Source organism: Bombina bombina, chromosome 1, assembly GCF_027579735.1.
Source record: "Bombina bombina isolate aBomBom1 chromosome 1, aBomBom1.pri, whole genome shotgun sequence".
Taxonomy (NCBI): domain Eukaryota; kingdom Metazoa; phylum Chordata; class Amphibia; order Anura; family Bombinatoridae; genus Bombina; species Bombina bombina.
Genome location: NC_069499.1, coordinates 1,200,429,692 through 1,200,451,991, shown reverse-complemented (window position 1 = coordinate 1,200,451,991; position 22,300 = coordinate 1,200,429,692). Strand labels below are relative to the sequence as shown.

Genomic DNA, 22,300 nt, shown 5'->3' with positions numbered 1-22,300 from the left:
AAGTGTTTAAACATTTGGGTATCTCATTGTGATATTTAAAAGGCCATAATACCGTATTATGGCCTTTTAAATATCACAATGAGATGCCACGGTATGGTTTGTTAACTTCCAGACACATATACTTAAGCTATTTAGCCCATAAATGATTTTATACAACTATAATTAAAACACCAGAAGTTATATATATTCTTAATGTAAACAGACAGTTTATATGCCAATTTATTTAAGCTGAAATAAATTCTTAATTATCTACAATTAAGACAAATTCGAAAATATATATATATATATATTTGCAAAGATAAATTACTTAGCATACAAAAGACAAGCTTAAAACTATACAGAACTATGAATATGAGCTTAAAATACAAAGTGTCCTTTTAAAATTACTAACTGCAAATTAGTTATAGTTACCAAATACCTTTGATTTAAATATTAAAAATATAGAACAGTCATACATCACCAAATAAGGAAATCAATATTCCCAGCGTTCCTCTGATAAATCCAATTTCACTTCATAAATTAAAAGAGGTAATTTTTGCAAGATGTATAAAAATTAGGCCCAGGTTGCTTTATAATAGACTGGATCGCAAGGCAGCAGTTTGTCAGCCAAAAATTCAGCAGCAGACGCTCTTTTTCTCTCTTGCCTGGGATTATATCACGCGATATAATCCCACCCCTTTTTATTCTAATCATCAGTGAAACGATATGATAGGCCGTTCAGAATGTCTGTCTGTGATTCGCCCTTGCGGAGCTTGTCCCTGATTCGCCCTTGGATCTGAACATCTCATAGGTTATTTCGAGAAACGCTTCCCTGAGCAGCCAAATGCCTTTTGGCTGTAATACCGTTCCTGATCTATAGGTGGCAGCAGACACCCAGGAATGCAGCCCCACCATCAAATATTTCTAACAGTCTAATTATTTAACCTTTAAAATGTTATATCCAACATATTATAATCTCTTGTATTTATAAATTATATGTTTCATATATGGTCTGCACAGTGTCATTTTTTTCTGATCATTTTAAGACCAAACGTGAAGATATTCCACTTATAATATATTAAAATGCGTTTAAAAATCATATTTTCTATTAAATGATTTAAAAGGATTATAATACCTTCATCATGGATTCAATTACTTTCTCAGTTATTATCTTAATATGACATACATACCTTGAGATCAGCAAACATATGTCATTTTCATATAATTATATCTACATTGGATTACTATCCCATACAGATTAATATTTCATATCTGTATATTTCTTTTTGAGTGTATAAAACATAGGATATTATTTAAAATACCAATTATATGTGTACTTATTAGATGCCTAAAAGATATAAAGAAATAGGTTATTAAAATTGGACATTTTAAAATTGACTGTATTGCTATTTATTTAATTCCAGTATACACTTATCTAATATGTTACTGTTAGGCATTTCTTCTCAGGATATATATATATTTATACAGTCTGAGAATCAGTTATACTTGAAATTTAAATACAAGTTGTATTTTAAAATGAATTTGAGAGTTACAATGCAAGACATGTGTCTCTGTTAGCCAGTACAGATGTGGAGGTCTAGGGGTAATTAACAGGTCTGTGCTAATCACTATTTTCCTGGGCCTTAGTGAGTTTCAAAAGATATTCCCACAGACATCTAGGCTCCTTCATTCCATGATGTATGCTGGCTTGGTTGATTTTTAGGCCCCTGCGGAGCTGTGAGCTTCAAAATCTTACCTTAACCTTTTGTTGTTAGATCAGTAAAAAAAAAATGTATCTTATGTCTGATCTAAGATTTGCTATACACAGCCATATAGTCAGTGATAAAATGAGCATGCTCAAACTTACTATTTGAGAGATTTCATACTTATTTTATCTTATATATATATATATATATACATATATATATATATACATATATATATATATATATATATATATATATATATATATATATATATAAAATCAGAAACAGACCTTGCACTCGCTGGATTTTTTAACAAGCTTTTTTACTTGGCAAAATTAGTGACGTTTCGGGGACAGTGTATCCCCTTCCTCAGACAGTGAATGCTTCAAACTTTGGTGAATTTATACAAACAAATAAATAAATAACCCCTCCCCCCAATTAGCAAAAAAAAACGCCAAAAGTGTTGCTATGGTGACCATATGTCACAAAGTGAACATCGTATATAAATTATAATATAAGCAATCAATGCTATGACAGTGAAGATGATCAAATTAAAAGACCTGTAGCAAAATGAACATGGTAAACAACTTAACATTTCACAGTACTGGTAATCTTAACATACCCCTAATGTCCGTTATTATCCGGGGAGCCAGCCAATATTGGAAGCCTTATATGTTATATGTTGCGGTGGCGTGGTACACGGCGATCTACATTAGAACTTTGTTTGTTTTCCCATCATGGTAGGTTTTGAGTGTGTACTTTATGCCTGACCACCTAGGTAACAACATATAAGGCTTCCAATATTGGCTGGCTCCCCGGATAATAACGGACATTAGGGGTATGTTAAGATTACCAGTACTGTGAAATGTTAAGCTGTTTACCATGTTCATTTTGCTACAGGTCTTTTAATTTGATCATCTTCACTGTCATAGCATTGATTGCTTATATTATAATTAATATACGATGTTCACTTTGTGACATATGGTCACCATAGCAACACTTTTGGCGGGTTTTTTTGCTAATTGGGGGGAGGGGTTATTTATTTATTTGTTTGTATAAATTCACCAAAGTTTAAAGCATTCACTGTCTGAGGAAGGGGATACACTGTCCCCGAAACGTCACTAATTTTGCCAAGTAAAAAAGTTTGTTAAAAAATCCAGCGAGTGCAAGGTCTGTTTCTGATTTTGTATCTAATTTCACTAGCACCCTGGTTGTTGCATATAAGTGAGAGTGCACATCTTTGCTAAACGTATATATATATATATATATATACATAATATATATATATATATATATATATATATATATATATATATATATATATATATATATATATATACATAATATATATATATTTATTTATATATTTATGTATATGTATTGTCCACTGATATCTATAGTTACCCTGACAATATTATAGCCTATGATTAGGAGAGAGGATAGCCTATGACTGGGAGAGAGGATAGCCTATGACTGGGAGAGAGGATAGACTATGACTGGGAGAGAGGATAGCCTATGACTTGGAGAGAGGATAGCCTATGACTGGGAGGAAGGATACACTATGACTTAGAGAGAGGATAGCTTATGACTTGGAGAGAGGACAGCCTATGACTGGGAGAGAGGATAGTTGGTGGCTGGTAGAGAAGATAGCCAGTAGCTGCGAGAGAGGGTAGCCTGTGACAGGGAGAGAGGATAGCCTGTGACAGGGAGAGAGGATAGCATGTGACAGGGAGAGAGGATAGCATGTGACAGGGAGAGAGGATAGCCTGTGACTGGAAGAGAGGATAGCCTATGACTGGGAGAAAGGATAGCCTTTGACTGAAAGAGAGGATAGCCTATGACAGGGAGAAAGGATAGCCTGTTACAGGGAGAGAGGATAGCCTTTGAAAGGGAGAGAGGTTAGCCTGTGTTTGGGAGAGAGGATAGCCTGGGCTGGGAGAGAGGATAGCCTATGACTGGGACAGAGGATAGCCTATGACTGGGAGAGAGGATAGCCTATGACTGGGAGAGAGGATAGCCTATGACTGGGAGAGAGGATAGCCTATGACTGGGAGAGAGGAAAGCCTATGACTGGGAGAGAGGATAGCCTATGACTGGGAGAGGGGATAGCCTATGACTGGGAGGGAGGATAGCCTATGACTGGGAGGGAGGATAGCCTATGACTGGGAGAGAGGATAGCCGGTGGCTGGTAGAGAGGATAGCCAGTAGCTGTGAGAGAGGATAGACTATGACTTGTAGAGAGGGTAGCCTGTGACAGGGAGAGAGGATAGCCTGTGACAGGGAGAGAGGATAGCCTGTGACTGGAAGAGAGGATAGCCTATTACTGGTAGAAAGGATAGCCTGTGAAAGGGAGAGAGGATAGCCTTTGACAGGGAGAGAGGTTAGCCTGTGATTGGGGGAGAGGATAGCCTATGACTGGGAGAGAGGATAGCCTATGACTGGGAGAGAGGATAGCCTATGACTGGGAGAGAGGATAGCCTATGACTGGGAGAGAGGATAGCCTATGCTCAAACTTACTATTTGAGAGATTTCATACTTATTTTATCTTATATATATATATATATATATACATATATATATATATATATATATATATATATATATATATATACATAATATATATATATATATATATATATATATATATATATATATATATATATATATATATATATATACATAATATATATATATATATATATTTATTTATATATTTATGTATATGTATTGTCCACTGATATCTATAGTTACCCTGACAATATTATAGCCTATGATTAGGAGAGAGGATAGCCTATGACTGGGAGAGAGGATAGCCTATGACTGGGAGAGAGGATAGACTATGACTGGGAGAGAGGATAGCCTATGACTTGGAGAGAGGATAGCCTATGACTGGGAGGGAGGATACACTATGACTTAGAGAGAGGATAGCTTATAACTCGGAGAGAGGACAGCCTATGACTGGGAGAGAGGATAGTTGGTGGCTGGTAGAGAAGATAGCCAGTAGCTGCGAGAGAGGGTAGCCTGTGACAGGGAGAGAGGATAGCCTGTGACAGGGAGAGAGGATAGCATGTGACAGGGAGAGTGGATAGCATGTGACAGGGAGAGAGGATAGCCTGTGACTGGAAGAGAGGATAGCCTATGACTGGGAGAAAGGATAGCCTGTGACTGAAAGAGAGGATAGCCTATGACAGGGAGAAAGGATAGCCTGTTACAGGGAGAGAGGATAGCCTTTGAAAGGGAGAGAGGTTAGCCTGTGTTTGGGAGAGAGGATAGCCTGGGCTGGGAGAGAGGATAGCCTATGACTGGGACAGAGGATAGCCTATGACTGGGAGAGAGGATAGCCTATGACTGGGAGAGAGGATAGCCTATGACTGGGAGAGAGGATAGCCTATGACTGGGAGAGAGGATAGCCTATGACTGGGAGAGAGGATAGCCTATGACTGGGAGGGAGGATAGCCTATGACTGGGAGGGAGGATAGCCTATGACTGGGAGAGAGGATAGCCGGTGGCTGGTAGAGAGGATAGCCAGTAGCTGTGAGAGAGGATAGCCTATGACTTGTAGAGAGGGTAGCCTGTGACAGGGAGAGAGGATAGCCTGTGACAGGGAGAGAGGATAGCCTGTGACTGGAAGAGAGGATAGCCTATGACTGGTAGAAAGGATAGCCTGTGAAAGGGAGAGAGGATAGCCTTTGACAGGGAGAGAGGTTAGCCTGTGATTGGGGGAGAGGATAGCCTATGACTGGGAGAGAGGATAGCCTATGACTGGGAGAGAGGATAGCCTATGACTGGGAGAGAGGATAGCCTATGACTGGGAGAGAGGATAGCCTATGACTGGGAGAGAGGATAGCCTATGACTGGGAGGGAGGATAGCATATGACTGGGAGAGAGGATAGCCTATGACTTGGAGAGAGGATAACCAGTGGCTGGTAGAGAGGATAGCCGGTAGCTGGGAGAGAGGATAGCCTATAACTGGGAGAGAGGATAGTCTGTGGCTGGGAGAGAGTATAGCCTGTGACTGGGACAGAGAATAGCCTATGACTGGGAGAGAGGATAACCTGTGACTGGGAGAGAGGATAACCTGTGACTGGTAGGGAGGATAGCCTATGACTGGGAGAGAGGATAACCTATAACTGGGAGAGAGGATAGCCTATGACTGGGAGAGAGGATAGCCTATGACTTGGAGAGTGGATAACCTATAACTGGGGGCGAGGATAGCCTATTATTGGGAGAGAGGATAGCCTGTGACTGGGAGAGAGGATAGCCTGTGACTGGGAGAGAGGATAGCTTATAACTGGGAGAGAGGATAGTCTGTGGCTGGGAGAGAGTATAGCCTGTGACTGGGACAGAGAATAGCCTATGACTGGGAGAGAGGATAACCTGTGGCTGGTAGAGAGGATAGCCGGTAGCTGGGAGAGAGGATAGCCTATAACTGGGAGAGAGGATAGTCTGTGGCTGGGAGAGAGTATAGCCTGTGACTGGGACAGAGAATAGCCTATGACTGGGAGAGAGGATAACCTGTGACTGGGAGAGAGGATAACCTGTGACTGGTAGGGAGGATAGCCTATGACTGGGAGAGAGGATAACCTATAACTGGGAGAGAGGATAGCCTATGACTGGGAGAGAGGATAGCCTATGACTTGGAGAGTGGATAACCTATAACTGGGGGCGAGGATAGCCTATTATTGGGAGAGAGGATAGCCTGTGACTGGGAGAGAGGATAGCCTGTGACTGGGAGAGAGGATAGCTTATGACTGGGGGAGAGGGTAGCCTTTGACAGGGAGGGAGGATAGCCTGTGACTGGTAGAGAGGATAAGCTGTGACTGTTGGAAGACTAGCTTGTTATTATTATTGTTACAGAGAGTAGCATGTAACTGATAGAGAGTATAGTCAATGACTGGTAGAGCGGATAGCCTATAACTGGAACAGAGGATAGCTTGTGACTGGGAGAGAGGATAGCCTGTGATTGGGAGAGAGGATAGCCTGTGACTGGGAGAGAGGATAGCCTGTGACTGGGAGAGAGGATAGCCTGTGATTGGGAGAGAGGATAACCTGTGACTGGGAGAGAGGATAGCCTGTGACTTGGAGAGAGGATAACCTGTGACTGGGAGAGGGGATAGCCTGTGACTGGGAGAGGGGATAGCCTGTGACAGGGAGAGAGAATAGCTTTTAACTGGGATAAAGGATATTCACTCACTGGGTTGAAGAGTCTTTTGAAACTTGGAACAAGTATGGTCTCTGGGGAAGAGTTTAGTCTATGACCAGGAGGAGTATTGTCTATAACTGGGAGAAAGTATAATCTGGGGAAGAGACTAGTCTGTGACTGAAAGAGAGTGTAACCTATAACCTGTCTCCTTTACCCAGGTGGAATAGCTGTAAAAAGAACAAGCAGGGTGGTAACAGTCATCCTGTGAATCAGACCCCATCACCTGAGGGCGAGAAGCTTCACAGTGACAGCGGAATATCTGTGAATAGTGATAGCACCACCGAGCAACCTCCTGGACACACACTGGGTAAGAATTAGGAGGACCCTATGCAAGATTAGTAGTGGCCACACACTAGCTGAGGAGAGCACATATCTATCTACACATGTCCCTGTGGGTGAGAAGGGACAACCACACGTTAAAAAGGAAAATGAAAACACACAGCGTAGGAAAGAGTGAGGAGTTGCCACCCAACAAACGAAGAGGGGATACTCCGGCTGGAAAGAAGACATCTATTGTTAAATATGATATTAAGGACTAGGAGAGGATATGATGGAGGGACAAACAGAGGTGAAAAAACATGCACAGGGACTAAGGCTATTTACATATGTTAGAAAAGGAAGATTACAGCTACACTCCTAGTCAATAGCACCCTCTTTCTTTGTATCACAATCTCTGTCTTATTATTCTGGTCAGTTCCCTGCCATTATAACACCTTTTCTTGTGTATGACAAACCCATAAGCATGTTACTGTCATTAGAAAAATGTTAACCCCTATTAAAAGGGTTAAATCACTTACGGCTAGATTACGAGTTGTGCATTAAGGTAAAAAAGCAGCGATAACAGGTCCTAATGCTGCTTTTTTACACCCGTTCCTATTACGAGTCTTGCAGGTATAGGTGTACCGCACACTTTGTTGGCCTTACCGCAAACCTACATACGTAAAGTTTGTAAAGCCTTTTTTTCTATGGCACTTCCATAGCGCTGGTATTACGAGTTTGTCCTGGGAGGCCAAAAAGTGAGCGGTACAGCCTCTACCAACAAGATTCCTAACGCATTTTAAAGTCAGTAGTTATGAGTTTTACACTACAACGTTGTAGCATAAAACTCATAACTAAAGTGCTAAAAAGTACACTAACACCCATAAACTACCTATTAACCCCTAAACCGAGGCCCTCCCGCATCGCAAACACTATAATAACATTTTTAACCCCTAATGTGCCGCTCCGGACATTGCCGCCACTATAATAAACATATTAACCCCTAAACCGCCGTACTCCCGCCTCACAAACACTAGTTAAATATTATTAACCCCTAATATGCCTCCCCTAACATCGCCGCCACCTACATGATACTTATTAACCCCTAATCTGCTGCCCCCAACATCGTTATTCTAAATTTATTAACCCTTTAAACCTAAGTCTAACCCTAACACCCCCTAACTTAAATATAATTTAAATAAATCTAAATAAAATTCCTATCATTAACTAAATCATTACTATTTAAAACTAAATACTTACCTATAAAATAAACCCTAAGCTAGCTACAATATAACTAATAGTTACATTGTATCTAGCTTAAGGTTTATTTTTATTTTACAGGCAAGTTTGTATTTATTTTAATTAGGTAGAATAGTTATTAAATAGTTATTAACTATTTAATAACTACCTAGCTAAAATAAATACAAATGTACCTGTAAAATAAAACCTAACCTAACACTACATATAAATAAATTCCCTACATTAAATACAATTAAATAAATTAAATAAAATTAGCTAAATTACAAAAACAAAAAAACACTAAATTACAGAAAATAAAAAAACAAATTACAGATCTTTAAACTAATTACACCTAATCTAATAGCCCTATCAAAATAAAAAAAGCCCCCCCCCAAAATAAAAAACCCTATCCTAAACTAAACTACCAATAGCCCTTAAAAGGGCATTTTGCGGGGCATTGCCCCAAAGAAATCAGCTCTTTTACCTGTAAAAAAAATTACAAACACCCCCCTAACAGTAAAACCCAACACCCACACAACCAACCCCCCAAATAAAAGCCTAACTAAAAAAAACCTAAGCTCCCCATTGCCCTGAAAAGGACATTTGGATGGGCATTGCCCTTAAAAGGGCATTTAGCTCTATTGCTGCCCAAAGCCCTAACCTAAAAAATAAACCCACCCAATACACCCTTAAAAATCCTAACACTAACCACCAAAGATTCACTTACTGGGAGAAGTCTTCATCCAAGCGGCAAGATATCCTTAACGAAGCCGGCAGAAGTGGTCCTCCAGACGGGTAGAAGTGGTCCTCTAGACGGGCAGAAGTCTTCATCCAGACGGCATCTTCTATCTTCATCCTTCCGAAGCGGAGCGGCTCCATCTTCAAGACATCTGGCGCGGATGGTGGGTTTTACTGTTGGGGGGGGGTTGTATTTTTTTTTTACAGGTAAAAGAGCTGATTTCTTTAGGGCAATGCCCCGCAAAAGGCCCTTTTAAGGGCTGTTAGTAGTTTAGTTTAGGCTAGGTTTTGTTTTTTTTATTTTGTGGGGCTTTTATATTTTGATAGGACTATTAGATTAGGTGTAATTAGTTTAAAGATCTGTAATTTGTTTTTTAATTTCTGTAATTTAGTGGGGTTTTTTTTTGTAATTTAGCTCATTTTATTTAATTTATTTAATTGTATTTAATGTAGGAAATTTATGTAATTGTAGTGTTAGGTGTTAGTGTAACTTAGGTTAGGTTTTAGTTACAGGTAAATTTGTATTTATTTTAGTTAGGTAGTTATTAAATAGTTAATAACTATTTAGTAACTATTCTACCTAGTTAAAATAAATACAAACTTGCCTGTAAAATAAAAATAAACCCTAAGCTAGCTACAATGTAACTATTAGTTATATTGTAGCTAGCTTTGGGTTTATTTTATAGGTAAGTATTTAGTTTTAAATTGGAATAATTTAGGTAATGATAGGAATTTTATTTAGATTTATTTAAATTATATTTAAGTTAGGGAGTGTTAGGGTTAGACTTAGATTTAGGGGTTAATACATTTAATATAGTGGCGGCGACATTGGGGGCGGCAGATTAGGGGTTAATAAGTGTAGGTTGGTTGCAGCGACATTGGGGGCGGGAGATTAGGGGTTAATAAATATAATGTAGGTGTCGGTTATGTTGGGGGCAGCAGATTAGGGGTTAATAAGTATAATATAGGTGGCGGTGATGTAGGGGGTGGCAGATTAGGGGTTAATAAGTGTAAGATTAGGGGTGTTTAGACTCGGGGTTCATGTTAGGGTGTTAGGTGTAAACATAAAATTTGGTGGTGATGTCCGGAGCGGCAGATTAGGGGTTAATAAGTATAATATAGGTGTCGGCGATGTCAGGGGTGGCAGATTAGGGGTTAATAAGTGTAAGATTAGGGGTGTTTAGACTCAGGGTTCATGTTAGGCTGTTAGGTGTAAACATAAAATGTGTTTCCCCATAGGAATCAATGGGGCTGCGTTACTGAGTTCTACGCTGCTTTTTGGCAGGTGTTAGACTTTTTCTCAGCCGACTCTCCCCATTGATGTCTATGGGCAAATCGTGCATGAGCACGTACAACCAGCTCACCGCTGACTTAAGTAGCGCTGGTATTGGAGTGCAGTATGGAGCACAATTTTGCTCTACACTCACTTCTTGCCTTTTAACGCCGGGTTTGTAAAAACCTGTAATACCAGCGCTGTAGGTAAGTGAGCGGTGAGAGATAACTACACGGTAGCACCACACAGCTCATAACGCAAGACTCGTAATCTAGCCGTTAGCTTGTACATAGGTTTTTACAATGTAATTAGACCACTATACTTTTTATTTAGAAGGACAGATCACACAACCCATTAAAGGGACACCAATTTTCTTACATGATTCAGAGAGAGCATGAGATTTTAAACAACTTTCCAATTAATTTTTTTTTATCTCTTGACTAGTCCTAAAGCCCGTTCACACGGGCCGTGTTGTGTTATATTTCATTCTCTCTCTCTCTCTCTCTCTCTCTCCCCCCCCCCCGGTTCTCCCCTGCGCGGGCGATCAGCTGTGCTGCCCGGTTCTCCCCTGCGCGCGCGATCAGCTGTGCTGCCCGGTTCTCCCCTGCGCGCGCGATCAGCTGTGCTGCCCGGTCCTCGCGCTGCTGTCGGGTGGGTGCGCGTGCGATCAGCTGCAAGAGTTTGTCTGAACTGCGCATGACGGCTTCAGACAAACTCTTGTCTTTTATAATATAGGATATTCTTTGTTGAAAAGGATACCTAGGAAGACTTAGGAGCTGCCTACTGGTGGCTGCACTTATGTAACTCATGTTATTGGCTCACCCAAAGTATTCAGCTAGCTCCCAATAGTGCATTGCTGCGTCTCCAACAAAGGATACCAAGTGAATGAAGCAAATTAGAATATATATGCAAATTGGAAAGTTTTTTTAAAATTTGTATTCTCTATCTGAATTAAGAAAAAAAATTGGTTTCATGTCCCTTTAAGCATGCCAATGCGAAGGGACTTAAAATAAAAACATAATACTCCCAAATTCAGCAACCTGACTTTTTATAGAAGACATGTGGGATCTTGTCAGATATCTTTAGGCATCCCTGTAATATGTTCTTTCAGAAATTATGACATTCTCTCTGAATAAGTTTACAAAATTGATTTAATGCCAACGCAATATTAAATTTTGTTTCTCTTTTTGCCTGAAAGCTTAATGCTTTTTTCTTTGCTTTCCTGTGTGTGCAGCCAATAATAAATGTTTAATTGTTGATGTGTATGCAGTCATTAAAGGGATATGAAATCCAATATTTTTTTGTTTTGTTATTCAGACACTTTTTAAAACGTTTCCAATTTATTTCTGATATCAAATTTGCAACGTACCCATGATATTATTTTTTGAAGATATACCTGGGTAGGTGTTTAGAACACAACATGGCAGGAAATAGTGTTGCCATATAGTGTTCTTGAAAATGGATAGTTCTTTAAAAACTGCTGATATATAGTGCTGCAGACTTGTGCATGCTCCTGAGCCTTCCTCCCTGCTTTTGAACAAGATACCAAGAAAACAAAGAGAATTTGATAGCAGAATTCAGTGACAAAGTTGTTTAAAACTGCATGCTCTTTCTGAAGCATAAAAAGTAAATTTATGCTTACCTGATAAATTAATTTCTTCTATGGTACGACGAGTCCACGGATTCATCCTTTACTTGTGGGATATTATCCTCCTGCTAACAGGAAGTGGCAAAGAGCACCACAGCAGAGCTGTCTATATAGTTCCTCCCTTAACTCCACCCCCCAGTCATTTGACCGCAGGTACAGGAAGAAAAAGGAGAAAACTAAAAGGTGCAGAGGTGACTGAAGTTTAAAATCAAAAAAATATAATCTGTCTTAAAATGACAGGGCGGGCCGTGGACTCGTCGTACCATAGAAGAAATTAATTTATCAGGTAAGCATAAATTTACTTTTCATCTATAAGGTACGACGAGTCCACAGATTCATCCTTTACTTGTGGGATACAATACCAAAGCAATAGGACACGGATGAACGGGAGGGACAAGACAGATGGCTAAACAGAAGGCACCACTGCTTGAAGAACTTTTCTCCCAAAAATAGCCTCCGAAGAAGCAAAAGTATCAAATTTGTAAAATTTGGAAAAGGTATGAAGCGACGACCAAGTTGCAGCCTTACAAATCTGTTCAACAGAAGCATTATTTTTAAAAGCCCATGTGGAAGCCACCGCTCTAGTAGAGTGAGCTGTAATTCTTTCAGGAGGCTGCTGTCCAGCAGTCTCGTATGCCAAATGGATGACGCTTTTCAGCCAAAAAGAAAGAGAGGTAGCAGTAGCTTTTTGACCTCTACGTTTCCAGAATAGACAACAAACAAAGAGGATGTTTGACGGAAATCTTTGATCGCTTGCAAGTAAAACTTCAAAGCACGAACCACATCCAAGTTGTGCAACAGACGCTCCTTCTTAGAGTAAGGATTAGGACACAGGGAAGGAACAACAATTTCCTGATTAATATTCTTATTAATAACAACCTTAGGAAGGAATCCAGGTTTGGTACGCAAAACCACCTTATCAGAATGAAAAACAAGATAAGGCGAGTCGCATTGCAATGCAGATATTTCAGAAACTCTTCGAGCCGAAGAGATAGCGACTAAAAACAGAACTTTCCAAGATAGAAGCTTAATATCTATGGAATGCATAGATTCAAACGGAACCCCTTGAAGAACTTTACGAACTAAATTCAAACTCCATGGCGGAGCAACAGATTTAAACACAGGCTTGATTCTAACTAAAGCCTGACAAAACAACTGAACGTCTGGAACATCTACCAGACGCTTGTGTAGTAAAATTGATAAAGCAGATATCTGTCCCTTTAGGGAACGAGCTGATAACCCCTTCTCCAATCCTTCTTGGAGAAAGGACAAAATCCTAGGAATCCTGATCTTACTCCATGAGTAGCCTTTGGATTCACACCAATAAAGATATTTACGCCATATCTTATGATAAATTTTCCTAGTGACAGGCTTTCAAGCCTGAATCAAGGTATCTATGACCGACTCATAGAATCCCCGCTTAGATAAAATCAAGCGTTCAATATCTAGGCAGTCAGCCGCAGAGAAACGAGATTTGGATGTTGGAACAGACCTTGAATGAGAAGGTCCTGTCTCCGTGGCAGTGTCCATGGTGGTAGAGATGACATGTCCACCAGGTCTGCATACCAAGTCCTGCGTGGCCACGCAGGTGCTATCAAAATCACCAAAGCTCTCTCCTGTTTGATTCTGGCAATCAGACGAGGGAGGAGAGGAAATGGTGGAAACACATAAGCCAGGTTGAACGACCAAGGTACTGCTAGAGCATCTATCAGTACTGCTTGAGGATCCCGTGATCTGGACCCGTAACAAGGAAGTTTGGCGTTCTGACGAGACACCATCATATCCAATTCTGGTGTGCCCCATTGATGAGTCAATTGTGCAAACACCTCCATATGGAGTTCCCACTCCCCCGTATGAAAAGTCTGACAACTTAGAAAATCCGCTTCCCAGTTCTTCACTCCTGGGATATAGATTGCTGATAGATTTTGGTAACTTCTATCATCGCTAGAGAACTCTTTGTTCCCCCCTGATGATTGATATATGCTACAGTCGTGATATTGTCCGACTGGAATCTTATGAATCTGGCCGAAGCCAGCTGAGGCCACGCCTGAAGCGCATTGAATATCGCTCTCAGTTCTAGAATATTTATCGGGAGGAGAGCCTCCTCCTGACTCCACACACCCTGTGAATTCAGGGAATTCCAGACTGCACCCCAGCCCAATAGGCTGGCGTCCGTCGTCACTATGACCCATGCTGGCCTGCGGAAACACATTCCCTGAGACAGATGATCCTGTGACAACCACCAAAGAAGAGAGTCTCTGGTCTCTTGATCCAGATATATCTGAGGAGATAAATTTGCATAATCCCCATTCCACTGATTGAGCATGCATAGTTGCAGTGGTCTGAGATGCAAGCGAGCAAATGGAACTATGTCCATTGCCGCTACCATTAGTCCGATTACCTCCATACACTGAGCCACGGAAGGCCGAGAAATGGAATGAAGAGCTCGGCAGGTGGTTAAAATCTTTAATTTCCTGACCTCCGTCAGAAAAATTTTCATGTCAACCGAATCTATCAGAGTTCCCAGGAATGGAACTCTCGTGAGGGCGAGAAGTTAACTCTTTTTTATGTTCACCTTCCACCCGTGAGATCTTAGAAAAGCCAACATGATGTCCGTGTGAGATTTGGCTAGTTGGTAAGTTGACGCCTGAATTAAGATATCGTCCAGATAAGGCGCCATTGCTATGAAGCGCGGCCTTAGAACCGCCAGAAGGGACCATAGCACCTTTGTAAAAATTCTGGGAGCTGTGGTCAGCCGAAGGGAAGAGCCACAAACTGGTAATGCTTGTCCAGAAAGGCGAACCTGAGGAACTGGTGATGATTTTCGTGGATAGGGATGTGCAGATACGCATCCTTTAAATCCACTGTGGTCATATATTGACCCTCCTGAATTATTGGTAAAATAGTCCGAATGGTCTCCATCTTGAAGGATGGGACTCTGAGGAATTTGTTTAGGATCTTGAGATTTAAAATTTGTCTGAAGGTTCCCTCTTTTTTGGGAACCACAAACAGATTGGAGTAAAACCCCTGCCCCTGTTCTGTTTTCGGAACTGGGCAGATCACTCCCATGGTATATAGGTCTTCTACACAGTGTAAGAATGCCTCTCTTTTTGTCTGGTTTACAGACAATCGAGAAAGATGTAATCTCCCCCTTGGAGGAGAATCTTTGAAATCCAGAAGATACCCCTGGGTTACGATTTCTAAAGCCCAGGAGTCCTGAATGTCTCTTGCCCAAGCCTGAGCAAAGAGAGAAAATCTGCCCCCTACTAGATCTGGTCCCGGATCAGGGGCTATCCCTTCATGCTGTCTTGATGGCAGCAGCGAGCTTCTTGGCCTGTTTACCTTTGTTCCAAGTCTGGTTAGGTCTCCAGACTGACTTGGATTGAGCAAAATTCCCCTCCTGCTTTGCAGCAGGGGAGGAGGTAGAGGGACCACCTTTGAAGTTTCGAAAGGAACGAAAATTATTTTGTCTGGTCCTCATCTTATTTGTCTTATCCTGAGGAAGGGCATGGCCTTTTCCTTCAGTGATGTCTGAAATGATCTCTTTCAGTTCAGGCCCGAATAGGGTCTTACCCTTGAAAGGGATGGCTAAAAGCTTAGCTTTTGATGACACGTCAGCAGACCAGGACTTAAGCCATAACGCTCTACGCGCTAAAATGGCAAAACCTGAATTCTTTGCCGCTAATTTAGCCAGTTGAAAAGCGGCATCTGTAATGAAAGAATTAGCTAGCTTGAGAACCCTAATTCTATCCAGAATATCATCTAATGGGGTCTCAACCTGAAGAGCCTCCTCCAGAGCCTCGAACCAAAAAGCAGCTGCAGTAGTTACAGGAACAATGCATGCTATAGGTTGCAGAAGAAAACCCTGATGAATAAATATTTTCTTTAGGAGACCCTCTAATTTTTTATCCATAGGATCTTTGAAAGCACAACTGCAAATCCCTTACCCCCAACTCAGAACATTGTGAGGGTACATCGCATATGGCTAATAAAGCATCAGAGGGCTCAGTATTTACTCTCACACCAGACCTATTTCACTTCCCCTGCATCCCTGGCAGCTTAGATAAAACCTCTGTGAGGGTAGGATTCATAACTGCGGCCATATCTTGCAGGGTGAAAGAATTAGACGCACTAGAAGTACTTGGTGTCGCTTGTGCGGGCGTTAAAGGTTGGGACACTTGGGGAGAATTAGATGGCATAACCTGATTCCCTTCTGACTGAGAATCATCTTGAAACATACTTTTATTAGCTAAAATATGTTCTTTGCAATTTATTGCCCTTTCAGTGTATGAGGGACACATTTTAAGTGGGGGTTCTACAATGGCTTCTAAACACATTGAACATTGACTTTCCTCAATGTCAGACATGTTGAACAGGCTAGTAATGACCACAAACAAGCTTGAAAACACTTTATTTAGTGAAAAAATAACAATCTTAAAAAACGGTACTGCACCTTTAAGAGAAAAAAAAGCATACACGTTCTGCAAAACTGCTTTAAAATACACCAATCGTTTCAAATTTTTTATATAAGATTCAATTTATGCAGTTAAGTTTGCCCCACAAGAAAAAGAAACACTTAACCCTTTATTGTGAAAACCGGATAGTTAATAAGCCTAAATCCATAAAAAAACACCCCCTGCATCTCGCCACAGCCCTGCTGTGGCGCCTACCTGCCCTCAGGGATTGGAAAAATGGGGTTAAAGCTTCAATTTGGCCCAACACTTCCACAAGGGCCCTCCGGAGTTGGAGCTTGCTGCTTGCTTTGTAAATACAACTGCACATCTGAGGCGCGAAAATAGTCCCCGCCCATCTCACTCGATGTTTTGTCAGCCTAAATGAACCGCACCAGAGCGGTTCCAAACTAGCCATGTGGATTCTGAGACCCAAAATGAAGCCAAAGTGTACCCTCAATAAAGTTTCCAAAAAACGATATTGCCCAAAAAAAAGTTAACAGCACTCACAGTTCACAAAACGTTTGCCCCCAAAACAGTCAAACTCAGTGTCAACCATTTTTTATTAGCCCCTTATGCAAGCCTAGTAATACCCTTCTATATCTCTTAGGATTACTGCTTACCCTTACCCTCATGGGGATACTGTCAACCTTTCTGAAATAACAGTCGTTCCAGAAAAAATGACTGAACATACCTCACTGCTATATAGCATGAAAACGTTCCTCACACTGAAGTTTCTTGTACCCCTCAGCCATTCTGTGGGAACTGCTCTGGATCTTAGTGACAAATGCTAAGATCATCAGCCTCCAGGCAGAAGTCTTCATCCATCTGCTGCCTGAGAGTAAATAGTACACACCGGTACTATTTAAAATAAAAAACTCTTGCTTGAAGAAAATAAAAACTAACATTTTATCACCTCTTTCACTTTACCCTTCCTAGTACTTAGAGTAGGCAAAGAGAATGACTGGGGGGTGGAGTTAAGGGAGGAGCTATATAGACAGCTTTGCTGTGGTGTTCTTTGCCACTTCCTGTTAGCAGGAGAATAATATCCCACAAGTAAAGGATGAATCCGTGGACTCGTCGTACCTTATAGAAGAAATAAACATTTGGGGTTTCTTGTCACTTTAAAGTAATAAACTGCTCTAATGCATTATTGCTGGCATATATAACAATGGGATTGAGAATGATCTGCAGATGTTATAGCAATCAGCTATTGTTTATTGGAAGTACTTTTTACATTATTGTTTTGGTGAAAAATGTCAGTTTACTTAAAGCGACAGTAAATCCCTGGATATTTTAAATAAAATGTTTAGATAAGCATAATGAAGCAACTTTGCATTATATTTTCATTAATTTTTTGCCCCTTTTATGTAATTTAGCTCTGAAAATTAAGCAATTCCTTCTTCACAAACATGAAAAGCTCCCTGCTGACTTATCAAGGCTAACCCTACTACATACCTTTTAATAATTGGCTTTAACTCATAAAACTGCAAAACAAAGTACTTTATACTAACTTTATAACTGTGACTAGCATTGTTGTCTGCAGACTAAAACCCAGATTGGCTCCACCAAATAAGGCAAATGGTGAATGGAGTTTAGCTACTGATAAACAATTGCAGTAAAAAGGATGTCATTTGTTTTAAAATGTTAAGACTGATATGTTATTCTACAGCAAAACAACATGTTCTCGTAATTACAAGGGGTTTTACTGTCCCTTTAACATGTATCAGTTCTCTTTTACTGATTACAATCAAATTTCATAAGGTAATAACAACAAACACACATGCCCACTGTACTAATAATGCCCCTGTTCAAATCCCTTAAAAAAGACATACTCCATATGTTCAGAGCACAAGAAGTTACTAGCACACACGTCACTTATTAGTATCAACCAACATATAGGCCCTTCAATCTGTGATGTAATTGCTTAACCCCAGAACTCCCCATTTTGTTTGCTATTAACCTTGCACATTTCATTTTTGAATTACAAAATCGAGAGACTAACCACACAGATAATGATTTCCGGTTGATTTCAGGACGTAACAATTTTCAGCTTTAGGGTTATTAACTGCAGAAGCATATTTGCATTGTGATTACTGGAATAACACAAGGACAAAACCATTTCAGAAATCATTTTCTTCCAAAAACAAGTGCAAGATTGTGATCAACACCTAATCTATGTGTTTAACCCTTGCAAAAGAGTTTACTGTATAGTTAGTTCAGAACTGTATTGCAATGCCAATCATGAGCAGAACATTACCCAGTGAGCCAATCACAAGTGACGTAGTTGTGTAGCTGCCTATCACTAGCCATGTTCAGCTCTGGAATAGAAGTGTATTGCTGGCTTTAACTATGTGCTTAACTCATTTGCGAGGGTGGAATAATAAAATTCTTTATTGCAAGTTTATGTCCTATTAAATAAATCTAAATCTAACTCATATGTATTCCATGAATAATGATTTAGAGGTCAATATGTGGAGTTACATGGTGGATTTATAGATATAGGGAGAGGTTATGTGATAAAATTAAAAAGAGTTACATTATGTTGACCAATAGAAATGGTGCAAATGTAGTATTGATAAGGATATGGTGCAGTAAGAATAGTTGTAAGAGTTGAATATAGAGAATAGTAGAACTAATGATGTATAATTTAATCAATCTTTCCCTCCTTAGGTAAAAACGAGCTTCACCTATACAACAACCTTTCACCACACAAACAAGAGGAGGTGGAGAAGCTGCTGAGTAGCTCAGTGGAGCAGACATGGAGGTGCTTGGCAGGAGAGCTCGGCTACCAAGATGAACTCATAGACTCTTTCACCAGAGAGGAGTTCCCAGTACGAGCTTTGTTATCTGACTGGTCCAACAAAGACAGTGCCACAACTGATGCTCTGTATACTGCACTTCGCAAGATCCAAAGGGAGGACATCGCTCAGAGCTTGTACAGTGACTCCACTGCCACATCTCCAGTGTGATAGAAAAGTGGCTGAACAGAAGAAAGATGTTCTTGTGGAACTCACACAATAGAGCATCCCACATAGAGATGTGAAGGAAAGATTGCCCTCATCCCAGAGACCTCCCCAATTACCCAGTATTAACGGACAATCCGTCTGCACTGATGCATTACTTTCAGTATTGTGGTGTGTAATCTATAGACTTCTTGTGTCCAGCATCTTCAGGTCTTCTGACCATGATAGACCATAAGACGTTGATATAAGAAATCATGGACTGCAGATGTTCAGACACCCTGTTAAGACTCTAAGGGTACATCCCACTGCTCCCTTCCTCAAACCTTTTTATCTTCTGCATTTCCTCTTATTTTTTTAGGCCTCTGCTTTGACCATAGAACTCAAAGTATCTACCACCTTAAAGGGACATTTTAAGGGAATTTGTGGGCTGTATGGCATAACAGGGTAATGATCATGCAGTTGTTGTGCCCTGAAGGTTATGTCACTTATGCACTTAGACTGTATCACACACTCCAAAGATTGTCACAGTTTTAGATTGTGTTGTGGACACTATGAATGTGTCCCTTGCTAATCCTTAACACTTTTACAATGTACTCTGCACTGAAAGGTGTCCTATGTGTATATTCCAAACTGGCAGCAAAATGGTGATGTCACCCAAGTATATGATGTCGCCTACACATTCAACGAATGTATTTTTCACTGGCCCACATAAGTTGATAAAATGGTCCTCTATGATTTTTTCATATTTACTGAAACGTTTGGGTAAAATATTCACTTTATTACCAATGTTTCTGAAATGGCAGAAACTAAATGTTAAGTACGGGGTCATGTTTGAAATCCTGTGGTGCTAATTAAATACATTGCACAGTCATAACACAAAGCACTGATTATGTCACATAATATTGATATGAATTTCATGTACATTTAAGGTAACTTTAGTTATGAAAATGAACATTTGGTACGTAAAAACAGGAAGTGCACTGTATTTCAAATGTGTTCATAGAATATGAGTAACTCGATACACACAGTCACTGAATGTTGTGTCACATGCACACCTTAACCCAAATGTGTGTAACATACATATGACAAGTTTCACATAGGTTAGCACACAACCAACAGTTATCATGTGACATTTTGTGCCACAAATAGTATAAAAAAGTATAGTCTTTAAAACATCATCATGCTTTACACAAAATACTTCAAGTCTTACTATACAATTCTTAATACTTCCACTGCCATATCTTTCTATGCCTTCTACCAACAAAAAGGTTGATGAGAGTGACTCAACTGATGGCCATCTTTAATACCTCCAGCCTTTGAGACACTCAGGGATTTAAAGACCCGGAAAACCCGGGATGATGAGCAAAAGTAGTGACCAGATACTAGTGAGTAATGATGTAACAGGGTAATACTCCTATCACTGTGCCCCCTGTTTTTAGGAAAGACACTCTGCAACATTTACAGATCCCTAGGGCTGATATAGCTGAACTTTGTGCATATTTGTGTCTGCTTTTGTGCAGCTGATGGTATTGTATGAGGATTAACTAGATCATGAAAAAAGGGAAACTTTGGTATAGTTTATTTTATGGAGCAAATGATTAGCTGGATTGATCCTAAAGCCATTTCCTTGTCTTGTATATATCCTTGACTATGACCTATTGTTGTTTGTTACAACTACATCTCTTTTAATTGTTCTTTAAAACCTATCCTTACCATTGTCCCAAATAGCTCTTTTCATATAGGGAACTATCTACCCCTCTTATTGGTCCATATAGACTTTCCCTATTAGTCAGTATAGCCCCTCCATATGACTCCTATTGCTTTTTAGGAAACCATTTTATAGACCCATATAACCCTTCCTTTAACTCCATAATAACTTATCCTATAATTCCTAATGTCCCATATATACTCTCCATATAACATATATTGCTACAAATAATCCTCCCTATTGTTCTATATTAAACCTCACTGACTAAAGATCTTCCTATTGCACAATAACACTGTACTGCAGTATTAGCCTCTACAGGAGTCCTGTTAATATCTCCTTAAAGCCAAAGTTCTAAAAGAACATTTTAACTTGAGAGTGTTCTAGTTTAACTCATGGAATTAGGCTGTGATTAAATAATTTTGACCGTCATGCTGATGCCGAGGTCACAGGTCACCGACACTGGGCAAGCACTTAACCTTTCCCACAAACGATGAGGTCTTGGCAGGCCTAGTTAAAATTATGTTTTTTTTTTAAAGAAAAATGTGCCTTTCTTTTAAAAATTCTGTTGTTTTCTGTAACAACTGCAGTGTTTTCTGCTATTTTGAAAATAATTTTTTAGAGCACTTTTTTATAAATGTATAAAAATATGACAGTTTTTTTGGTTATTTTTGTTACCTTTTGGCGTTTCCTGCGTTTATTTTGTTGAAACTGTAAATATTTAATGTTTTATTCTGTGATAGAACCAATTCTTAACTTCCCCCAAACCCCTACGACCTGTGTAAAATAATTTGACTGACAATTACAAAATGATTATAATTATTACAGAGAATATTTCATGGTTTTTATTTGTATTCAGTATTGTGTTATTTGCTTCTGGGTATGATTATGTTTTGTTTTTTGTTTTTTTTCTTAAAATATACTGTGGGATTTAAAATCGGGAACTCCCTAAACTGTATAAATATAACACACACCAGTAATGATCTTAAAGCTGTTTCTTATTGGGAAAATCTTATGGGTGAGTCTAAATCTTGATCCCAAGAATTAGAGGTTTATTTTATTAAGTGTGCTAAATCCCTACTTTAAAAAAATATTGCTTGACAGATTTGTTTAGTATAAACATTACATTTTACA

At 39.7% G+C, this 22,300-nt stretch overlaps 1 protein-coding gene across 1 annotated transcript in view; it reads left to right on the top strand.

Annotated features, from left to right (window-relative positions):
* NGFR (nerve growth factor receptor) overlaps positions 1-21,998 on the top strand; it is a 103,543-nt gene extending 81,545 nt beyond the window's left edge. Inside the window, exons 5-6 of the mRNA XM_053700165.1 lie at positions 7,047-7,195; positions 19,169-21,998. Of these exons, the coding sequence (XP_053556140.1) occupies positions 7,047-7,195; positions 19,169-19,467 (448 nt within the window). The 3' untranslated portion in view covers positions 19,468-21,998. The remainder of the gene's footprint in view (positions 1-7,046; positions 7,196-19,168) is intronic.
* The last annotated feature ends 302 nt before the right edge of the window (positions 21,999-22,300 follow it).